The 24,236-nt window shown below is 35.8% G+C and overlaps 4 protein-coding genes across 4 annotated transcripts; 2 read left to right on the top strand and 2 right to left on the bottom strand.

Moving 5' to 3' along the window:
- Positions 1-2,635: 2,635 nt before the first annotated feature.
- On the top strand, positions 2,636-4,258 carry LOC123875474 (mediator of RNA polymerase II transcription subunit 27). Its single transcript, XM_045921322.1, has one exon. The coding sequence runs from the start codon at positions 2,742-2,744 to the stop codon at positions 3,639-3,641; it is 900 nt and encodes a 299-aa protein (XP_045777278.1). The 5' UTR covers positions 2,636-2,741; the 3' UTR covers positions 3,642-4,258.
- On the bottom strand, positions 4,248-9,578 carry LOC123875460 (RCC1-like G exchanging factor-like protein). The gene is made up of 7 exons (XM_045921298.1): positions 9,339-9,578; positions 8,394-8,572; positions 7,673-7,864; positions 7,105-7,307; positions 6,156-6,328; positions 5,179-5,343; positions 4,248-4,656 (listed from the first exon to the last, which is right to left on the bottom strand). The coding sequence occupies exons 1-7, from the start codon at positions 9,448-9,450 to the stop codon at positions 4,319-4,321; spliced, it is 1,362 nt and encodes a 453-aa protein (XP_045777254.1). The 5' UTR covers positions 9,451-9,578; the 3' UTR covers positions 4,248-4,318.
- Positions 9,579-10,148: 570 nt separating this feature from the next.
- LOC123875437 (centromere/kinetochore protein zw10 homolog) lies at positions 10,149-15,844 on the bottom strand. The gene is made up of 5 exons (XM_045921265.1): positions 14,133-15,844; positions 11,861-12,067; positions 11,522-11,651; positions 10,939-11,080; positions 10,149-10,422 (listed from the first exon to the last, which is right to left on the bottom strand). The coding sequence occupies exons 1-5, from the start codon at positions 15,700-15,702 to the stop codon at positions 10,207-10,209; spliced, it is 2,265 nt and encodes a 754-aa protein (XP_045777221.1). The 5' UTR covers positions 15,703-15,844; the 3' UTR covers positions 10,149-10,206.
- A 1,009-nt stretch (positions 15,845-16,853) lies between these two features.
- LOC123875494 (translocon-associated protein subunit beta) lies at positions 16,854-19,160 on the top strand. Its single transcript, XM_045921345.1, has 3 exons — positions 16,854-16,985; positions 17,137-17,523; positions 17,839-19,160. The coding sequence occupies exons 2-3, from the start codon at positions 17,152-17,154 to the stop codon at positions 18,037-18,039; spliced, it is 573 nt and encodes a 190-aa protein (XP_045777301.1). The 5' UTR covers positions 16,854-16,985; positions 17,137-17,151; the 3' UTR covers positions 18,040-19,160.
- The last annotated feature ends 5,076 nt before the right edge of the window (positions 19,161-24,236 follow it).

The raw sequence follows: 24,236 nt of genomic DNA, 5'->3' as shown, positions 1-24,236 counted from the left end.
TATTTAACTTTGCTCCAGCTAATGTTAGGTTATATTTACTGCTTCGGTTTATAGTTTTATTTGAATTCCCGTGAGCCGCCACTCGCCCGCTGCATGCTTGCGTTTTTACTTGGAAAATATTAATCCATTTTTAATTTAAAGCCGGTTCCTTTTTTACCTTTGTAAATGTAAAGTTAGGCACGAAAAGTAGAGTTGCATTTTGTGAAAAGTTCCTATACTAGCTTCTACTAGAATCATTTCTATCATCATCATCATTACAATTATATGGTGTAAAATATAATTAATAAAATGTTCATGTGCGAGTCGGACTCATCATCGTACAAAAAGAACACTTTTTTTTTAATTTTATTGTATAACAATAGCGGCAATAGAAATTATAGAGTAATAGATACGGTTACGGTTCACGAGATACAACCTACTGACAGACAGATGGACGGACGTACGGACGGACGGACAGCGGAGGCTTAGGAATAGGGTCTCGATGGCACTCTTCGAGTTAGAACCCTAAAAACAATCTTCGATCGTTAAAGTATCGAATTTCAATATCTTAAGCAGGTTAATTATGTCTTATGATAGAGAGAGAGAGGGAGTTTATGCGACAGAAAGAGAAGCGTTTATCAAATTTTAGGCTGCAACGCCATGCGACCTGAATTATGATTTATTGCATCGTAACAAGAACCGCTATTTATCTAATCGTCTTTGCAGAGTGAACCTTCTTTACCTGGAAGGTACTATTAGATATTCGGTGGTAGGTAATACCCATTTATTCAAGGTAGCGAGGTAAATTCACATAAATTACGCATACTAACCCATTGCAGAGTTATTGAAAGTCAAACTCGAGTCGTAGCTCCACAATGCGGGTGGTACAGTAATACTTCATGCGTCCATTGTTCTGTGAGCCGATTCGGGGGCATTAATGATTCATTCCCGCTGCTTATAGCGATGATTGCGTCCCAGACCCGGGAATAGGGTGCCCACTAATGCCAAAACTTAGGAACTGCAGAACTTGTAATATATAATTTTTTTAAAGAATATTAGCCATGCTAATCATGACTAATACTCCCTTTTCCCCTCCAATTAAGCGTAAAGCTTGTGCCAGGAGTGGGTACGACAATAGTGCAACATGTGGGGTTTGAACCGCTGACCTTTCGGAATTCAGTCCGCTCCTCAACCTTTGAGCTATTGAGGCTATTTGCAAAAGGAATAATACGTTTATGCTATGTACAATAGAGACACAAGTTTCATGCAATCAATTACGATAATTACAATCTTTTCAATTTGGAGAGAGGTACCTCAACCTATAATACGTGACATTAAACCACCACTCTTTTTTGAAAACAAGTTTGTGATTGGTTGGTGACTAAAAATGCTTAGCGCCCATTGAGATTTTGGTCTCTATCATTTGTATGGGATTACGTGACAGAGAGAGAGAGATATACTAACTTCTTTCCGCTGATAGAGTATTGGTACCTGCAAAGTGCAAGGGCTGTCCGACCCAAGCGCCCTATTTCAAAAATGATAAATTGTAGCTATAATTTAGTTTGATGGTCACACTATTTACACAGCATTGGCCAAACTATACAAAGTACCCATCTAAATTATTTTGAAACTATCGCACCTTCCGATCTCTATTGTGGTTGGAATGGCTTATCAAACTAATTTGCCATGATGGTGCCTTTACAGTATCTGAATTTACAGACCAAACTATATACCAAACGGCTTTAGGTCCAAGCCACTGAATAGAGTTGATAAATAGCCTAACGGATTTATCTAATCTATATTTAAAACGTCTTGATCAAAATAAAAAAATGCTACGTTTGTGACTCTACCGGAGGTTTGGTTTGCTTTAACATAATATTAAGGTTTGCTTTGCCATGTTGTCAAAAGTGGGTTGATGTATATAGCTATATAAATATAACATAGGGGCATAATATTCCACCTAACATTCACAAACTAAAAAAATAAGACATTTTGTTTTGCCCACTCCTTTCATGCCTTGTTTTGTCAATGGTTATCTCTACAACCACCACGTAATCTAAGAATAATGTTTAAATTTCGCGGGCATTATTCCCTGGCATTTTTTTTAAAGGAGGTCCCAATGTTGCCAGTTACTCTCTTTAAAACATAATCAATATAGTTATCTTAAAATCGTTATATAGTTAAGAAGCCCTATAATAGTTAGCGCACGTCGTACACCTTAAATCTTGATTAAATCTTTTTTAGATATGAATTGGTTTATAACAATCAAATAAAAAAAGACTCCTTGCACAGTAATTAGTGTGCGCTAAGCTTGTTGTTTATTTTGAACGCGTACATCACACAAGAGCTTTCGAAATAAATCTGGACTTCGACTGTGTTGATGTTAGCTGGCGGGCGTACTCTGCTTTTTTGGAGTGTTTTTTTTTTGTTAAAACTGACTGGAAAGTGCTCTAAGGGGGTGCCGTGCGTATGTCGGCGAGCGCCGGCACAGATGGGGTCCATATTTGTATAGTTTAACTAACTTGTTACAAATAACTACAAACTTGACATTGGCTAATCTTTGTAAAGCCAGACGAGAGAGAAAAATAAATCTGACAGTTCTGACACTGACAATACTGACATATATATTATATTGTCAATGCCATCAGCCATTGTTATTTTGATTTTTGCTGTGAGTTGTGTTGAATTATCGCTGAATGCTGATCACAACGTTGTGTTTTACTGATATTTAAAAAGTTAGGTATGAATTAAAATCTATCAATATGAGTCAAACAATAAACGTGGAACAGCTGAACTCAGCACTCGGCTCGCTTAGAACTCTTCGTTCAAGCGTTAGCCATGTTTTTGAGACCTTGTCAAACGGCCTCCGAGCAGACCACGGCGAAGATGGAAAAGATAAGTTCCTCCTCGAATTACAAGAACTCCTCAACAATGTAAATATTAACCTACGAGATCTAGAACAAACAGTGAACGGTTTGCCAATCCCTACAGCGCCTTTTAATCTCGGCAACACAACGTTTTTGAGTCAAGAAACCACGCAAGATCGCCAAGCGTTGTACACTCAACTGGTTAACAGCTACAAATGGACGGATAAAATACACGAATACAGCTCATTTGCTCATACTTTACTAAGCCAGAACTCGTTGAAAAGATCGTATATAAATTCTGGGAGTACGAAAAGACGCGGCAAGCTCCAAAGTAATCATAACGTCGCGCCGCATCAAGTCGACAACGTAATAAATAACATTGACCGTTCATACGGAGACATGAAGATCACGATATCACGACCTTTTGCTAGCAACGCTGTCGTGCAGATCAACTTAAGTCATGTTTTAAAAGCAGTTGTTGCCTTTAAAGGATTATTAATGGAATGGGTAATGGTTAAAGGCTGTGGAGAGACCTTGGATCTGTGGACGGAGTCTCGTCACAACGTTTTCCGGAAGGTCACGGAAAATGCTCACGCTGCCATGCTACATTTCTATTCACCAACGTTACCTGAACTAGCAGTTCGATCATTCATGACCTGGTTGCACAGTTACGTTAACCTTTTCAGTGAGCCGTGTAAGAGATGTGGGTGTCACTTGCATCATACGTCTATGTTACCACCGGCTTGGCGTGACTTCCGCACACTTGAACCTTTTCACGATGAATGCAAGCAATAGTTAATGTGGTATTGAATGGGAAAGCTTGGAACACTGGTCCGTTGCTGTTGCTTGTGTTGCAGCTTTCACGTTCAATATAAAAGGTGTTGAAATTGACAGTTTCGTTAGTGGTAATTTAATGAATATAGTGTAATATAATCAATCAGACTGGTCATATTATCAGAAATTGTATTAGAAAAGGTTCTGGTGCACACTCTGTGAACATCAGAAGCATATCAATCTGGCTAAATTCTGACAGTGCTGAGGCTAATAAAATGTATGAGCAGAGTGCCTTGATGCACGTGTTACGATTTTTTCTGACAAATAATTTCTGATAATATGCCGCCATCTAGATGTACATAATTTTTCCAAGTCTTGATCCCCATAAGTAAAGGATTCAAATAATGTGCTAAACAATCAAACAGCTTACCTTGTCAACTTAGCCCAGACTTTGTATATTACTTTTTTTAATTATGAATATGTTCTGAAAAAATTATAAAAAAAAACAATGGATAACATCCATTCATGATTCTACTTTTCTCATTGCTTAAAAAATTCAGTGACTATGGTTTAGACTTTTAATAATATTATGTACAGTTAAAAATAGGTAATGGAAATAAAACTAAGTTTTAATTTGTGCTAAAGTTTATTATTTCATAACATAACAGCCCTAATTTTGTGTTTTTAATTCTAACAGACTATGTAAAAGGTTTACACATAGCAACAGTGTGATCAACACTACAATTAACAGATAAAACATGAGCACCTATACCTATTTTCAATGGAAAATGCTGATCTTTATCGTGACCTAGCCCTAAACATCCGTGCCTGTTCCTGCCCCACATGTAAAGGTCTCCGTTATTCGTTACCGCTGCTAGATGTCCAATGCCACAAGCAACTCCTGTGATCATGGATTCAGGATTGAATTCATTTCTTCCGAATAATGGTGCTGGTATTTGTTTTGGTTTGGTTGAGTGTTGAACATTCGGACCTAGTCCAAGTAAACCAAAGCCCCATACAAACACATCTCCTTGTTCTATAAATAAATACATAAAAATTTTCGTTTGAGTACAAATCAAGAAAGTTTCAAGTTAATTTTTGTGTAATTTACTTCTAAAAGAAAGAACAATAAAATAAAAACATTAAGGCTTTTTATCATGAGTCATGATGTTAATGAGGGCATACTAGGTAGCAATACCTAGTAGGTCCAATAATTAAGACATTTTTTCTATAAAAGTACCACTTGACTGAGATGGCTCATGGCTAGGGAGTGGATTGTGGGAAGTAAATCCTTGATATACGTCAACTGTCACCCTCCCGCTACCCAAGCCCTACCGTCTCAGTTAAACGATATCAGTATATTTTTTTTTTTTTTGTAATAGGTAACTAGGTATTCTAACTTTGAGAACAATAGATTTGCCTCCCTATGTGGCATATTTTATGTTAAAAAACTTGACACCCAAGACAATTATGTTAGATGTGTTGTATGTGTGTATGTTTATACATGAGTATCTGACAAAGTATAAGTCAACATAATTAAATAAAATGATACACCTACCATTACAAATGAGACAGAAGGATCCACCGGCAGCTATGTCCACAATCTTGCCCAAGCCCTTAGTGAAGCTAAGCAGTGAGTAGGACATGTTCACTTGTTGCGTGTTATTCATCATGGGCACTTGGCCGTATTCCGAGTTACCCCAGCCAAAGAGTTCCCCGTTATCTGAAAAGTATGACAACATTATTATTAGTACTTATAACATAAAAATAAAAGTTGAAAAAACTATAACCCGACTACGGAAAAATGAGACAACTTGAACCCGACTTGGTAGTAAAATAAACTAAAAAGAAAGAAGCAAGATAGGTGCTTAGTGCTGTCATCGTCTTGAGTAGATTCAATACAAATGCCGTGGTTGTGCGTTGTTGACAGCGTATTTCTTATCCTTGATTGGACAGCATTCCCAATGATTTTATTTGTCTACCAAATTAGAATATTTTCTTTTTGCTGTCAAATCATAACCCTTCCTTTCGGCTTTGCCGTTGTCGGGTAAAAATGAGTGTCAGGCTGGGCTTATAAGATCACATACCTACAGAATCGTGCTCATTATTATCGGCATTGATCTTACGAGAGTGAGATATTAGGTAGAAAGAGAGGCGCTTATTAAATTTTAGGTAGCAGTGCTATGCAAGCTGTATTGCAACGTAACAAAACTCTCTATTTATTTAAAGTATTTGCTTAGTGAGTCTTTTGTACATGCTGGTTGATTCCCGAAAACCTGCATCAATCATTATTACAATTGCAATTGTTGTGATTGGCCAAATTTATGGTATTCTTGTTGCAATAATGCAAGGAAAGGTTGTGAAAGAAGGAGAAGATTGTGAAAATATTATATAACTCATCTGAGTTATATAATATTTTCACAATTTTATATTTTGATATATCTATATCAAAATATAAACTGTCCATCTGTAATGGTGTTTTTAAGAGTGATTGGGTTTTAGTTTTTGAACTTTATCTATGTGGGAAATCCTTACCATTTAAAGCTAGCACACAGTCGGCGGTAGAAGCCACCTTGACGATCTTCTCGCTAGTGATGTCCCCTTTGACGGGCGCGGGGTGTCCCTGGTTGGAGTACATCCCTAGACCCGTCTGCCCATCCGCGCCCCAGCCGCAGGCGAACACTTTACCCGACTCTGTGATGAAAAGACTGCAACATTTTTATAATGATTCATTTTACTGGCGATTAATAAATAGGTATCTATAGGTATTTCGTATGTAAAAAAGAAAGGTTTTCTAACTTTCCAAGTGTACACGATAGTCAGTTATCTCTTTTATTGACACAGAATCATACATCAATTGTATGTTTCTTGAAAGTAAAAATAGTCGACAGCTAGTCATTTGCTAGTTGGCGGTGAGACAGGTGCTTAAGCTGATTCGAAGTAACTAATCTGTAATTTTGGAATATGCACTAACTACTAACCTATGGCAGGAGTCTGATGAGACTCCAATGCACATTATCTGCTACTGCCCTGCTCTAATGCATAAACATAGCATGTACACATGCAACACAGTACACACAGAGAAAGCTATTCTAATTCCACTCAGTATGTGCTGCTGCACCTGGCCGCCACAAGTATTGACATGTAACTAGGTAGGTAGGCAGGTATATTACTCAAAATTTAAAAAATCCCCAACACAAAAACCTCTATAAGAAAACTGTAAAAGAGCTGATAAGTTTCAAATGGCTGAACCGATTTTCTTCGATTATAGCTAAGAACACTCTTGATCAAGCCACCTTTCAAACAAAAAAAAAGGTTCATTCATTTAGGAGCTACAATGTCACAGACAGATACACACATACACACGTCAAACTTATAACACCCCTCTTTTTGGGGTGGGGGTTAAAAATTGGTAGCGATCACAAGTGATACAGGGCATTCAAGGACCTGCACAGCCCCAAAAGAAAAAAGAAGAACAACTAACCTATGGTCTTGTCCACAACATATATCAACAATTTTCTCTTTCCCCAGCCTCTTGATATTGTGTGAGGCCATACTGCCTCTATATTCCTCAGTAGGGTTTATTTTTCTCCCACACTGACCATATGCATTGTTACCTAGTGTGTAAACTCCCTCATTATCCGTTAATATGAGTGTATGTGCTCGCCCTGCTGCTAGTGCTGTTACCTACAAATTAATACAATTATATTTTTATTTTATTTTATTCAGAAAAAACCAACAGCTTTTAATTAGCCAATTGACTAAATATTCTTGAAATTAAATAACTTAAAGCTAATAAAAGGTTTTCACATGTGTAAATCTAAGACACAGTTAAGACAAAGTTTTAAGACTTCATAATTCTCTTGTGAATAATATGGACTGTTGCCCATTTTATAAAGAACTAATGACCAAGACTTCTTCTGCATAGATTTAGGAGATATGAGATAGGATATTTTCTACCCCAGATAAAAAAGGGGTTTATAAGGGATTTTACTAACCTTAATGCACACAAAAGAAATAGCAGGGATATTAAGCCATTAAAGCACTTTTACCTTAGTTTCCAAAGAAGTATATGGAATATAAATAGGTGCAGGGCTGAGCAGCATTTCTAGGGGATGTCCGATCCTAGGGGCATGGTATCCAATCTGTGAGTCAGTATTGATGCCCATGCCAAACACTTTGTGCTGTTCTGTGGTCTTTACAGCCGCCACAGTGAAGCCGTAGCCACAGGCTATATTTGTTACCTGGAAGATTTTCATTTTTTTAAGAAAGAAATATTTTTTATTCAATTAAACTGTTAGAAGTACTTTTGATTCGTCAAATGCATCTACCACTGCTTAACAATATTGGTTCTACCAAGAACCAGCAAGAAACTCAGCGGTTGCTCTTTTCAAAGATTTGATATACAATTTTATGCCATATTATTATATTAAGATGATGGCCAGCGCATTGCTTATATCATATTGCTATCATTTACATAATCTTCATTTGTGTGATATGTTTTTTTCAAGATAAAACTTTTAATAGATTTTTTAAACTTATGTAAAGGCAAGTCTAAAAGTGATTGAGGAATTTTGTTATAAAAGATAGGTTTTATACTACTTCCTACAAACGATGCTGGAGTGTAGGTGTCACAAGCTAATTACGGTTTCTAGTTTGCCTATTATGTAGACCACCAATTTTGAAAATTTTAAGATTAGAAGCAGTGGAGAGTGTTGTCCAGCAGTGGACATCTATCGGTTGTTGATGCTGATGATGATGGCTCACACTTACATCAAATCTCTCACAGAAACTGGATCTCATGGGATGCCAGACCAATTTGAAGTTGTTCCTATAAGCTTTCTTGCCAGACTTCTTGCCTCTTGGTAAATGTACACCAAGGGCACCTGTTTCTGCTAGACCCCATACATACACTCTTCTGTCTGTGCTTTTGCTCACTGGGTACTGGAATACTAGAAAACATTCAAATTTTTAAATTATTATTATACTTATACTTACAAGAAAATATGCAAATTTATTTTAAGTAGTTCACTAGACTATTTTAGACAGTAGGCTATTTTAGCTATTTCATGACTCTTCACTCTACTATCAGTTTAGAAAGCTCTATTGAGTAGTGTTGGCAAAAAACTCAACAAAGTTGCTCTTATAAGTCAATAAATACTTATATACTTATAATACATGTTGTTAAATTAAACTACTGACGTTCAAAAAGTACTCTGTGTATCTAATCTTAAACTGATACTATATTGTGAGTTCATATTGTTTGCATATTGTTCATCAAATTGAGTTGAAACTTTGTTCAGAGTTGTTGGCACATGTGTGAAGACTAGGCATGCGAACAGCGTTGGCTACTTTGAAATAGACTACCACAACATTTGAACATTTGGATTTTTATAGGTGTTTAATAAAGTAATAATCTTGAACTGGTGCAATGGGTGATTTATCGATTTATTTGGTGGTAGATACAAACTATGCTGCCGCACAATTGTTTTGTCAGTCGACAATTCGCGTAAGTACAGTGAATTATATACCCATGCACAGCCTCAAGACGAAGGGTTTGCTAGAATTAAGTAAATAAACATTCTTTATAGGTTAGGTTCTAAAGAATCTTGCTTATTGTCCTAAACAATTTGTTGAACATGTACAATGAACATGAACAATAAGCCAGGAAATATTATTAAAGCTTAAGAATTAATAACCAATAAGTTATATTTTTACTTGGGAGCTGTTCCTCTTCATTTGGATCGTGCATTTTCTTCTTTGTTGTAACCGGCCGAGTTAACAAGATTGCAGGACTTCTCCGCCGAACAAACAATTTTAGCGCATTCATTTTTGTATTTCATTTAATATTGAATTAAAGAATATTTCAGTTTTCTCTTTGTTTTCTAAATAGAGCCGGGAATTTAATTTGAATTTTATTTTTTCACAAATCACAACAAATGAAATCGTAATGTCATGTCATTGATGTCATTTGTCAAAGTAAATGACAGTGACAAAAATGTGTTCAGAAACTGTTCTGAAAAGAGGAATCATGTAAGTTTATTCAATTTTTTCATTTTACAAAAACAGAAAAGGCTAGGCTTATAAAAATAAAAAACACACACACACACACACACAAAGGGTACCATCTTACAAGAAATAACACTAATTGTTTTTGTGATGTTTTGTTGCAATAGGTACCTAGTTAGTTGTCTCTACACACCGTTACAGCTGCCGGAGCGCCCGTGGTGCCATCGCTGCAGTGGTTATAATTAGTTATGGATGGATTGCTTAATACCTACATAGTTACTTGAAGCCAAACCTAATTATCGCAATCCCACTTCGACTGCCGAGCGAGAGATCGCACCCTACTGGGTCCGATTTCTCACTCTAATTGGTTAGTCGAAGTGGGATAGCAATAACTAAGTATTTACTTCAGTATTGATATAGTGAACTTTACTTCTACTTCATGATTATAACAGACTAATTTAGAAAACCGTTTGTTTCTTTTTCTTACTCAAAAATGAGAGGAGAAATAAAACCACCAAAACCATTAAACACATAACGTAATATTTATTAATAGTAATGACTACAGATAAAACAGAACTTATTTTATCTTTGACAGCAAATTGGCGCGAAACTGCGTGTTTTGGAACAGGGCTTTGATGAGACTCCTGAGTTCGTCGACCTGGAAGTGCACCGCCAGAGGGCCGGTGCCGTCGCTCCAGTGGTTCTCAATGTCTTTCAATGAACCACCGAGGACGAAGATTAGCTCCTGCAGTTTGGTCCAGGATTTGACGTATTTGTCCACATCTGTTGGTGTCTGAAAGATAAAAACCAGTCAAATGCAGATTGGACTCCCACAGGAAGGGTTCTGTACCATCATACAAGAAATAGCACATTTTAATTATTTGTTACTAGAGGACGCCTGCGACTTCGTCCGCGTGGATTTAAGTTTTTAAAGATCCCGTGGGAACTGTTTGATTTTCCGGGATACAAAGATGCCTATGTCAATAACAGGGACGTAAGCTACCTCGGTACCAAATTTCATACAAATCGGGCGGATGGGTCTTTAGGAATCCCATGGGAACTCTTTGATTTTCCGGGATAAAAAGCCTATGTCCGTCCCCAGGGTATAAGCTGACCCTGTACCTTTCGTCAGAATCGGTTAAACTGTTGGGCCGTGAAAAGGTAGCAGACAGACAGTCAGACACACACTTTCGCATTTATAATATTATATATTAAGTATGGATTTTTGTTAGTTGTTGTTAAATTTGTAGTGAAGAAAAAGACATATGCTGAGTAGAGGACAGTCTTGTTTGAGATAATGATTACTTACAGTAAAGAGCTGTGGTGCTTTTTGAACGACCAGTGTGTACATGTCAGTGAGCTGCGTCGCCATCTCTATGGAAATGTCCTCCACCGTGCATACTCTGTGTATCAGTTCGTCCACGAACATGTTCACCAGTGTTGCTATTAACCTAAAATTATCAAAGAACATTTTTGTAATCATTCAGTTTTAGACACAAAGGTTCCGCACCCAAAGGGTGAAATGGAGCCCTATTAATGTCACTCTGCGTCTGTCTGTCTGTCCGCGTGTCACGCGGGTCTTTAGCTCGTAAGCGAAATGAGTTACAAGTCTGAAATTTTGGTATTTGGTAGAATGTTGACCCAAACCCGAATATTGAATTATAAATTAAATTAAAACATTTTGTTTTTACTAAAAAGAAATATGAAATTTATATATTATATTTAAAATAAAATTATATAGTATGTACTGCATTGTATGTATTATACTGCATTTAAACGACCAATCTGAAAACGGTACTTAAAGTAGTTTGTGAGCTGTAAGCTGTGACCTAAACATAATATAGGAACCCTAAAAAAGTGAGGCTCATTTTTTTTCTTATTCTTTAACTCACTTAGTAAAGACGTTGCAAGGAAAGACACCGATCCACACGTTCTTCAAAAGTTGAAGTTGCCTCAGACACTGCCTCACTGCTGCCTCTGCATTGTCACCCAGTACGTCTTTCACTACAATACAATTCAAGTCTGAAATAAGCAAAAACATGATATTTATAGGAAAAAGTTAGTATAGCGCTCTCTCTGTTATATAAACTCATACAAATGATAGAGACAACAATATTAGTTCTGCACTAGGTTATAATATTGTGAGTGTATAAAAATTGAAACCCTCTCTAGCGGGATTAAGCTACATACAGCGCCACCTAGTATGCATAATGGTAAAAGATGACAGTTACCTGAAGAGCGAATATTGTCAAGTATCTGTTTCCGCTGTTGCTGCATGTGTATAGTGAGATGCTTGTAGCCCAGTTCTCTGATCTTCTGCACCAAGTCCACAAAGCCAATAGCATAGTCCAGCTCGCGGCCTTCCATTAAGGTTAACCATTTGTCGCCCAGGGTCTGCAGGTTATGTGCCAGATACATGCAATTGTTGTGGAAAAGGGCTGAAATTAACAGAATATTTTAATTAGCTTCCAACAAAAAAGTAAACGCTTTTATTGACCATTGTGCTACACATCACAATGTATGTATACTTGAGCCAGAATGAATATGGAATGTTCACTAACAAAGTTGCTTACCAATCTATAGCAAGGATAATATCCTTGCAAGATGAAATGTATTAACAGAAATGTTGTAGATGAATTAATGTAGTTTAGTCGAAAATGAGTTGTCAACTCTATTACACTCAAGATTGTGTCGAAAACTGAACCAAAAGCAAAATGGCTGCACTGCATTTTATCCTGCAAGGGTATGGTGCCTGCTGTAAGTTGCAGGCAGGCAACTTTGATATAAAACATTCATATATGTATTTAAAAAAAAAAAAAACAATCTTCTCCTGCTTGGGGCCTTTATACTAAAAGGCCCCAAGCAGGAGAAGTACCGGAATAAAATGTATAGTGTATATATACATCAGTAGCACAACACAAAAAAAGGGGTTCTCTGACACATATTTTTCTTACCATCCCATACATACGATTCTTGATAAATATGTTGAAACTGCATGCGATAGTCGATTTTATCCATAAGTAAACAAATGCATAGTCTCTAAATATCCTGCTACCTTGCATCTACTATCTTGCTGTACTGTATAAACATTAATCTATATACTTTATATAAAAGCATCATACTAATATTATAAAGGCGAAAGTTTGTATGTGTGTGTGTGTGTGTATGTTTGTTACTCCTTCACGCAAAAACTACTGGACGGATTGGGCTGAAATTTAGAATGGAAATAGATTATACCCTGGATTAGCACATAGGCTACTTTTTATCCCAGAAAATCAAAGAGTTCCCACGGGATTTTAAAAAACCTACATCCACGCGAACGAAGTCGCGGGCATCAGCTAGTAATTCATAATTCATCAATGTAGGTTTGCTTAAGCAGATTTCCACTAAGAAAGGATTTTCTGAAATTTCACCTGAGCAAAACCGGGTGGATCAGCTAGCCAAGTATTATCTTACCAATAGATTTACCATTGTCATGGCTAATGTGGACATTTCCTCTGCAGAATCAGGATTGAAGAGTTGGAACCAATAGAATTAGATTTTAATCACTGTTTGTTACTTAAATATCAATAAAAAACTAGATTTAAGGAGATAATGTCCCTGAAGCATTAGGATTTATTTTGTTTTAAAACACATTAAAAAATAGAATGTACAAAATAAAATTAATACCTAGAGGTATTCTCTTTGTTAACTTAGGTAGTGGGGACGGTGATAGGAGCAGTGCATAGATAGAGTGAATGAACACAAGTGTAAATTAAAAATTTATAACACCCCCGACAAGTGAAGGTTACAGTAACTAGAAAAGAGCTGATAACTTTCAAACGGCTGAACCGATTTTCTTGGATTATAGCTAAGAACACTCTTGATCAAGCCACCTTTCAAACAAAAAAAAACTAAATTAAAATCGGTTCATCAGTTTAGGAGCTACAATGCCACAGACAGATACACAGATACACACGTCAAACTTATAACAATCCTCTTTTTGGGTTGGGGGTTAAAAAAGGAAAAGACACATACCTAACAGGTAATAGAGTGAAGTTTAGCACAGAACTGAGAAGTCGGAAATTTTCTAGTGTTCCATAACTCAGAAGGAAAAAAAAGAATCCTTATAGGATCACTTTGTTGTCTGTCTGTCCATTGTGTCTGTCAAGAAAACCTCTAGGGTACTTCCCGTTGCCCTAGAATCATGGCAGATAGGTAGGTCTTATAGCACGAGTAAATAAAAAGATATGAAAATCATGAATTTGTGGTAACATCACAAAAACGAAAAACTAATTAAAAAATTTATTGACCATATCACATATAGCTGGCACAGTCCATCATTAACTTGCAGTGTTCTACATATAAGTGATAGGTATATCTTGTACGATGATACAGAATCTGTTGTGTGTGAGTCCGGTTTGCCCTTGACTGTTTTTTTTTTTTTTTACGGACATTTGCTCCTTGTGTGAAGTATTCCAACAATAGACAAACAGAGACGGCAGAAAACATTCAAACACTTACCAACATACTGGGGAATTGTCTGCAAATAGTTCTCATGGTGATAGGGAACAACAGCGTCGTACAGTTCAAATATAAGCCTCACTGCATGATACAACTTCTTGCATACAACGTCAGAGCATTGCACCGCCTGCTCCATTATCACATAAACTAAATCCAGGAGCTCTTGTGCTGTCTTAGATATCAAACACCGAGGGAAATAAAATAAACTTTTTGGTATTGTCTTTTCAAATATGTCTAATGCTTCTTCTGTAGCATTATCTGTTGTAGATTTTTTTTCTGATGCTAAAGTTTCTTCAGGAATTTTCTCATGTCCTATCGACATTGTAACGCTTAAGTCTTTGAGCATTATAGCACGAGCGGTCACTAAGAAATGCTGGCTTGAACAATCGGCAAAAAGAACATCTATATTCTCCATATAACTAAGAAAGGATAGCCCTTCGTCCGGGAACACTTTAAGTCTTACTAGGAAATGTTGAAAATCTTCTATATCTAAAGTTATTTTACCATAACATTGCAAGTCATTTATATTATTGGGTACAGTATGAATAAAACATTCATTTATCATCAAGTTACACAAGTCCACTTGCACTAGTTTGCCAAACATGTGCATTAAAGTCGAGTGACTTGTGTATTCTAAATTAAATTTATTGTTGATAAAATTAAACAGTAACTTCATATTTGCTATCGTTTCACTATAAGTCGGTCTGCTATTTGGTTTACTATGATTTATAGTAATAGTTATAACTTCATCAGAATCTGCATAAACTGTTGATTCATTTTTAACGACAGGCATACAAACCTCCTTTAATATAAAGATGGCGAATTCTGCTACTTTATCAGCAAGCTTCTGGCTTATATACAGAGCTCTTATAACATCGAGACAATTTCTTGTATCTTCTAATGTGATATTTAAAGTTATAACTGTCTTGCGGGTGCCCGGTTTGACAGTATGAGTCACCATCCTATCCCATTCTTGATATAAATCTTGCCACAGTCTGTCTAATATCAATTGACCAGTATTTTTTGTTTGTGTGTACAGGTCTAACTGATAGAAACCATCCACAGGGTGGTCCGTGAACTGCAGCAAGTCATACACAGACTCAACCGCCCCAGAATAACTCTGGTTCTCTCTGCCCTGTTCAAAAAGCTTAACATAAGTCCCGCAATGCACTATGTCAGCGATTATGTTCAAAGAAAAATTAACCATCTCTAATTCTTTGGCAATCTTATCATGATTTTCAATAGATTTGAGTATTTCTGCCATCGTTTCCTGCTCGATTTCAGCTTTACAAGCTTTCATTTCTTCCACTAGATCTTTGCTTTCCGCACACAAATCTGTGGCTTCATTTAGTATAGATGGGATATTAAAGTCACAGTTTTCTAAGAACATTTTCAAATCAGCTTTTAAATTATCTATTTCTTCAACCAGCGATGGTATTTTTTCATGTATAGTCCATGTTTTGTTACCGTCCAAAACTTTCTGGATTACCTCTTCAACATTATAAGTATCCATATTAGTATTTTCGTTTTGTTCTGTCTTTTTTGATGGGGGGCTCTGATTTCCTTTCATGTTTGGGGGACTTATTGTATGAGTTCCTGTGACTGCTGCGTGATGTGTGGTGCTTGTTAGAGGTCACTGCATGCCTGAGGGTGTTCACTAGGAATCTTTTGTTTGTCTTCTGCTGTGGGGCCTTTATCCAACCTGAAGGGCCTACGATTTCTGCTCTGGCAGCACCTTGGACGGCTTCCCGTAAAAGCTCTTCAACTGCTAGCCTGGAATGTGACATAAACAAACTTTTTGTATCTTTTTGTTCTGGGGATACAATTTTTTGGGAAGTACAATAAAAAATTTATACAAGATTACCACTTCTATTTTGTCATTTCATTAAAACCTGACTTTGGCTGGATAAGTAATTGTTGTCATAAGCTATGAAAAGTAAATCAATGTTTCTTCTTAAATTGAAATACATAATTACATTATATATACAAACCTACTTAATATAATTACAATTTAAATAAAAGATTTGATCATTTTCTTATGCATTTTATTTCACAGTATAAAATATAATTAGAGAAGAAAAGCACACCTTGGATGGAACATTATATGCATAGATAAAAAAAGAATTAGGACTTTGTCCATTTTTCAAAGAAGTGTCTCCTTTTATAAATATGTAGTCTGTGTAGAAGGAAAGAAAAATAATGCGAGTGTTGATCTAATAAGAACCGCAGGATGTCAGTGTGGTATATTAAAGGCACTATACTATTGAAGTAGAATAACAAACTTACTTCTCTAGGGCTTCGTCATCTAATGGTTCTTTTGCGGGTTCTTGGCTGGCGTCTTCTTTATCTGTCATAGTTTAACTTAGTTTAGCCGCTTTCTAATTGCCTTCTTAGTAACTAAGGGAATTATTATTTAATTTAGTCGAAACATCCTCGCGAAATTATTTTTCAAAACAAATTCAATATAATGAACTTGACAGATGTCAATTTAGAGCAGCGTTCATTTTTTTGTGTACATTTCTATTCATTATAACAAAAACTGAATTTATTAATTAAACGTAATCCCACAAAAACGGGGTGTAGATGAAATTTATTGTTAAAAGAAACAATTATATTGAAATAAAATCAAATAGAATCAGATTTAAAAGGGATAGTCTTGAATTTATTTGTAAAGGAATCAACATAATTCGAACGTACCAGATGTAACAGAACATTTATTAATCTGGCAATAATTTGAACGCGTGGAGTGAAACGTCAGCCACGTACTTTGAAAAGTTGTCAAAAATTGTACATTTCACTTCTCTCGGCGCCTTTACTTTCATAAAAATCTTCATTTAATTGTATTAACGTAAGGTAATAATATTAAAATACTTATAATCCCTTTTATAATAAAGCATTCTTGAATATTACTTGTAGCTTAACACTAATAAAGCTTACTTTCATTCACATTCCTGTCTAAACTTGCAACTGTTTATCGAACTAACAAATTAATTTGAAATTTCAGTGTTTTCTAAGTGCAATGGCTTCAAAACTGTTAGCGCTGGTCCTAATCATCGCCGCTGCTGCGACAGCGGACGAAGAATCTCCAGTTGCAAGACTATTAGTATCGAAACAAGTGCTAAACAAATACTTAGTGGAAAACATGGATATTTTGATTAAATACACATTATACAACGTTGGGACGGCGCCAGCTGTGAACGTGAACCTTGTAGACAATGGTTTCCACCCGGAAGCGTTCACTGTTGTTGGTGGACAGCTCTCTGCTGAAATCGACAGGATACCTCCACAAACGAATGTGTCTCACGTAGTTACCGTTAGATCGAATAAATATGGGTACTTCAACTTCACGGCAGCTGAAGTGACATACAAATCCAGTGAAGATGCTACTGAGGTAACATAATTTCTACTATATTACTTAATATCATATCGATTGCACTGTTCAATGCTGCAAAGGCATGGTTTTCCACTTGTTACTAACTTCTTTCTCTTATGTCTCTAACATAGGCGCCAGGACTCACATTTGTGAGTGAAGTTAGCGTGAGGGTCAAGCATTGCCTGTTAGCATTTAAATTAATGCTAACTGTCAATGCTTGAAGAATGAGATTAATATATTAAAACCTAACAAGAAATAGATCCCAGGGTCCTATGATAGCAACCAGTTACAAGAGTGTTTCAGGTGCATTTATTTTTTTTTTTTCATTTTCAGGTCCAATACTCAATTAGCAGTGCCCCAGGTGAAGGCACAATTGTTGCATTCAAGGACTATGATCGCAAGTTCTCATCTCACATCCTTGACTGGGCAGCTTTTGCGGTCATGACCCTGCCTTCCCTTGCAATACCGTTTGGCCTCTGGTATTCATCCAAGAGTAAATACGAAAAACTCTCAAAACCCAAAAAGACTCACTAGGTTTAGGTTTTAAGTTAGATTAAATTAAATAGAATTGTTATTGCTAATGTTTTTTTTTTTTAATTAAAGATGTGGTTGTTTAATTTGTTAATATAGTAACTTTGATTTAATGTGCATAACATAAAAATATGTTTTAACACCTGAAATTAAAAGCTGGACTCTCAAGAATGCCCAGCTCTCACAGACCAATCTCTAAAGCATGTCTTCCATTCTTTGTATCAGCAAAGTAAATTGAACCTAGTTGGTACAATTGTGAGCCTAAAAGTTAAATCATTTTGACCATATAATATAATTGAATAATTTTAGTTTTATTGCCTTTTTGAATTTAAAAACTCTTTGTTATAAGCAATTTTTAGTTTAAAAAATACTTTACAATGTGACAAGTGGGTCAGACGAATCGAAATTCAGCATGAATCCAAGGTTTATGGGATTGAAAGCAAACAGAATTGAAAACTTACACACTGAGTCTTATCCATACATCAACCTCTGTTTTTATTCTAAGGTGTTGACATATAGCACACACAACAGACGGAAATGTTTAAGTGCAGAAACCAGCCCAGAGAGAATATAGCTGGATTGCAAGCATGTTTGTCCATCTGTGGATTCCTGCTATATCTGACCGTAGCCTTAAAGGTCTTTAAATGCAGGATTTTTTATGACAAGACTCACACAATAAAGTACAAATCTGACAAAGTATCACATTCACATAATCATGTTTTCGGTTTTAGTGAAATAGTTTATTAACAAGTGTCTTCAATTTACATGTACAAAATGGAATGCATTAGGATTGTATTGGCTTGTGAACTTCATGAAAGGTGCATACTGCATAGCTATTATTGTATTCAAAGTTCAAACCCTTATAGACACAGTTGACAATTCGGTGCCTATTAACTTTTACTTACAACTTTGTTCAACATTATTAAAGTGAGTGAAGTTAGCAGGAGATATGTATATATATGTTAAACGGTACCTATTAGAATTCAAATAGGTAATATATAGAAGTAATTATTGAGTGCAGCAAGAAACATTAGCAATAATGCTTATTGATTCATTAGTTACGATCATTCACATCATTATTTGTTAATAATTTATAAATGAACAATAAAAGATTTTCTAATTTATTTTGAGTTTATTGTAATAAAAATCACTTATAACATTTTTAGGTTTCCCTACCCGAGGGTGCCTACAGGATTAGGCCTATTACTAAGCCTCCATCCGCCTGTCTGTCAGCGGGTTGTACCTCGTGAACCATGGGTAGATTTGACATTTTTACAGTATGTGTATTTCTATTGCTGTTATAACAACAAATAAAAAAAATTCAAAATGGCTGCCATGAAAATTTCAAAAATTAAAAAGTGTTCTTTCAAACTTAAAAAAAATACAATTCGCTTCGGTAAGTATATATGTATATCTATGAATTGAATAACACTACATTAGACAAAAGTGCTTGATCATGCGAGCAGACATCATTGTTGCTCATAAAAGTTGATGACTGAGCAAAATAGTGATTTTGAAAACTTCATAAGCGCGTTGGCTTTTGGAACAGCGCCATCTAGCTTGTTGTGTGGAAATCGCAAGGCAACTAAACGCCGTCTGATATCAATCCTCGAGACATTGACACTATGTACCTATGAATTTAAACCTAGGTACATGCGATACGCTCTTATTAGATATTATATCATTCAATTTGTTATCGAAAGAAACCTTTGGTTACCGATACGAGTACCTACGACATAGATATTAGTTTGGTTCATCGACCTCTTCTAATAGAGGCCAGTGCCCAGTTGTTTGGTTTGATAAGTGATTTCTTCGGTGTTAAAAGTTGTAGGTAAGTTACCTAATTTTGACGCAACACGATCGACCGCATCGCATGTTATAGTGGATAGAATTCGAGCGTCTCGTCGAAACAGCAAAGTGAAATGAACCCAAATGTGATTTAAAAGTTCAAAAAAATCGATCAAGTGCTAGTCGGTCTTGCACACGAGGGGTTCCGTACCATCGTATCTACAAGAAATAACAATGCCGTTCATGGCACATATCTATGTTCATGGCAAGCATTTTCAAATTATTATTTGTTGTTATAGCGGCAATACAAATACACATTCTGTGAAACTTTAAACTCACTATCTATAACCGCAGTTCACGAGATACAGTCCGCTGACAGACAGACGTACGGGACGCATCAATTTTAATTTCGCAAGGTTTCTACCATAGACTGTACGTATAGGTTTCTACTTAGAACGCTGGCGAGGTTGATACTAAAGTGTTTCGTGTGAATTCTATCAGAGGTTGAGATGTAAAATCTTATAGCTTCCGTCACTAACTCACAACCACTAGTGTCAAATATTTTGCGCTAGTGTGAACGTCTTATAATATAATGTAGGGGACTTTCCGAGGGAAGCCTTTGTCTCTAAAATTGGGCCAAACGTCCAATTAGCAGCCGTATAAAATTAGTAAATATTTGTCGTTTCGGTATGCACCTAGCAGTCGCTAGTCTACCGTCGAGTCCCTTGACTTCGCCTGCTAAACCATACTTCGCCTAATTTTAAAAACATCGAAAAATCTGCTAAAGTTGGGAACCGAACAGCTCAAAACCTACCAAATACAATACTAGTGTTATCTACGGCAATACTATTCCTGACCATTTGTAACTAACTTTACAACAATAGCGACCAGAGCCATTTATCTGCTGCGGGAAGTGAGATGTTTTTTTCTACCGGTCAAAAACTTTACGTGCCGCCAAGAATCTACGACAAGTATGGTTAAATTTTATTGTAAAATACAATCACTACTTTATCGTCTTTTATGTTGTACAATTGTTTTCAATATATCTTATGTAGATAATGAGTTACATCAAGATTTATCAACAAGGTAACTGCGGCCACCATGATGGTACCGTACTTCGCCTAACCCTAGGGTTGTCACTTAATCTTTGATAAATTCATTTGTACCTATCAGTTTTGGTGGTCAGGTCCCCTGCAGCATCAGGATTGAGGAGTTGGAATGCAAATTTTTTAGAAACATTGTCGCAAAGTTCCTCTATTGATTAAAAAAAAATACACAAATCGGTTCGGAACAAAACTCCCGTTTTGAAAGTCTGTTAAAAAAGTTCCCTATGTTATTCCCTACACTTAATTTGTTCAAAAATCATTGTTTCTTTTTGTTATTGCAACATTTTTTGTTTTGTGCGCTTTCCTACCTTCTAAAAAAGCCTGTTTTTTTATGGTACTTCTACTGATTTAGTTTTTAGATTTAATTTTGGTTTTAGTTTTCTCATTAAAAATTTCATAAAAACTTTTAAGGATTTGTATTTTGGTTTAATGAAAACCATGTTCAGTATTAATATGTATTTTTTATGATTCCTTTCTTTTGACAACCCTTAGCAAAAAAGAACAAATGTATGGAAACAACGGTAGTGGGGTTCCTAACTTCGCCTACCGATATTTTTTTTCTAAAATTAACTTTGTTTTCTGCCATATACCATTCAAAATGATTTTGCGGCATAATCTATAGGTCTTTCGCATTTTCAGAGACAGTTATTACAGACAATAAACATAGAGACGCTGCTAGGCGAAGTTAGGAATTGTGCCCTTACTTCGCCTAGCTCAGTCAAAACAGTTTTTGAGGCATTCTAAAAACTGTTTTACTTTTCGTAACAGTCTTAATTTATAGTCATGTCTAAAGGCCACCATATATTAAAAGCAGGACTTGAAATAAAAAGCACTCTCATAGGCGGGACGACAAAAACTGTCAAAAACCAGGCGAAGTAACGGGACACGACGGTACCAAGCAAACTGATAAAATGATGTAATACTGCGCATTTGTAAACATTCTACTTTGGAACTTATTTATAAATCATGCGCAAAAATACAGCAATGATTTCCGTAGTAGGTAGGTATAATAAATATAATTTAGCACCTTGCTCTGAATTGTACTTAGTACCTATCTACCTATTATAGAAAAAACCGGCCAAGTGCGAGTCAGACTCGTGCACCGAGAGTTCCGTATTCGGGTATTTTTCGTATAAAAAATATATAAAGCGGCGATAGCCTAGTGGTTAAGACGGCGGCCTCCGGGATTCGAACCCGGACATCTTTCCAGCCTTACTTTAACAGTGAAAGAAGACATCTTGAGGGAATTAGGGAAAACCTCCATGCCTGAGAGTTCAGCATAATGTTCTCAAAGTTGTGTGAAATATGCCACTCTAACTTGATGGTACTCGTAGCTCATGGCCAGACGCTTACGTACGCGTGGTAGAGTGGATTAAATGGGATTAACCCTTCTCTTTCTGAGAGAAAACCTGTACTCAGTAGTGAGCTGGCAATGGGTTTATCATAATGATGATAATGACCTATTTTTATAGACCGTAATATATGGTAATATCTAGGATATAAAATAATAAAACCAGTTATAGATGTCATTTATTTATTATAGCGATGAAACTACATTTTGATGGTGTTAACCGATTTGATGAACACATACATACTTTGTATAAAATTAAACATATCTGTAATATACACAAATAACGTAAATAATATCATCTCTAACTTTATTTACAAAAAAAGGTTTATTAATTTAATGATAATTATTAAAGTGAACATAAGCGTACAAAAGTTGGTAGACAGCCGTAAAAATCACAAAATAATGTAAAGCTGTTTATTTCCACGCTGTTTGTCTATAAATAAAAAAATGTAAGTGTAGGTACTTGATCCTAAAATACATTTTAGGTTCACAACTGAGACCTAATATTATAAATAGAACAATCCAAAAGAGCAACCATCGAGTTTCTTGCTGGTTCTTCTCGGTAGGAATGGCATTCCGAACCAGTGGTAAAAAGTACAAAGTAAATTACGTTGACGATTCAAAAGCACTTGTAAAGGTAACAAACAATGAAATTATATTGTTAAATTAGCTCAGTTACCTTCCATTTTATCATTATTAAGTTACATTATGCACATACATGAGGAAACTATTTACAGAAAATCTGGTCCAGAAAATAAAAGGCGTATTGTATTAGTTTCAAAGACGTCTCAAAATATAATATTACACATTGAAGCTCCAATGGTACAGTCCGACCACTTTTATAAGTCGCATCAGCAAAATTCGGTTGCGGAGAAAAGCGCCACCTAACGCCCGACTAAAACCGAATGTATAATGAAATACAGACCTTACTGCTTGACGTTAAGATTTTAAACACGAGAACAGCAAGAGACCCGTGCTATCTCGCTCATAATTCGCGCGTACACAACATAAACAAGGACCAATAGCGGTCGAGCGCGCGTTATGATTGGCCGAAATATTTTCGCGCCATTCAAAAAATAAGATTTCTGCGCAGATACATCGTCATAACTTATATTATAAGTGGTAGTACGGAGTACCTACTGTTATTTTAATGACAAGCAGTCGGTTAAAAATATATTACACTTAAAACAATTTGGAGCATAATCCAATAGATTTTTATTATCTGTTTTGGACTATAGCCATATACCAACCTATATGCCGGAATTTTCACATTTTAAAATTTTTCATCTATTAATTTGTACCCACCTAAATATATTAAGTACATAGATACCTATGTATATAAATTAATCATGTAGGTATTGTAATTCCAATAGAATCGAAACAATTACATGCCAAAAAATGTTAACTAGGTAAACTACTCAAGATATAAGATGTGGAACAAGGTCTGACTGAAAATTCGGCATATAGTTAGGTAGGTATTTATAAGTAACTATTCAAGTGAAAATATTATGCAGAAAATATATAGACATTCTCGGCGTCTATAAGACGATAGGTATTGCTACGGGGTGTGACACGTGCAAAAGTAAAAAATCATCTGCTCCATCCATCAACAAAAAACAGTTTTAATAAAAAATACATTTATTATTTAAAACCAAGTTCAAAATACTTGTTTTAAACAGTTGCTGAAAACAATGCCAACCCTGGTCGTCACTCATCACTCATGATTGACGGCATTGACTGACGTAGCCTAACTGGTATCGTAATGATCGCCTTTGGTAAAGCATATTAATGAATGACGCCATAACAGAAATATAGGTAATAATTGAACAATTGGTATCGACCAAAATCTGACCTTCACAAAACACTTGATAAAACGTTTATTACATTATTTAGCTTATAATTTCGAATCAATGATACCATCCATAGTATTATAAATGTGGGTCCACTAGCTTTTC

This window comes from Maniola jurtina, chromosome 2 (assembly GCF_905333055.1).
Source record: "Maniola jurtina chromosome 2, ilManJurt1.1, whole genome shotgun sequence".
Classification (NCBI taxonomy): domain Eukaryota; kingdom Metazoa; phylum Arthropoda; class Insecta; order Lepidoptera; family Nymphalidae; genus Maniola; species Maniola jurtina.
The sequence above is the reverse complement of the archived record's forward strand: the minus strand, read 5'-3'. Positions and strand labels throughout refer to the sequence as shown.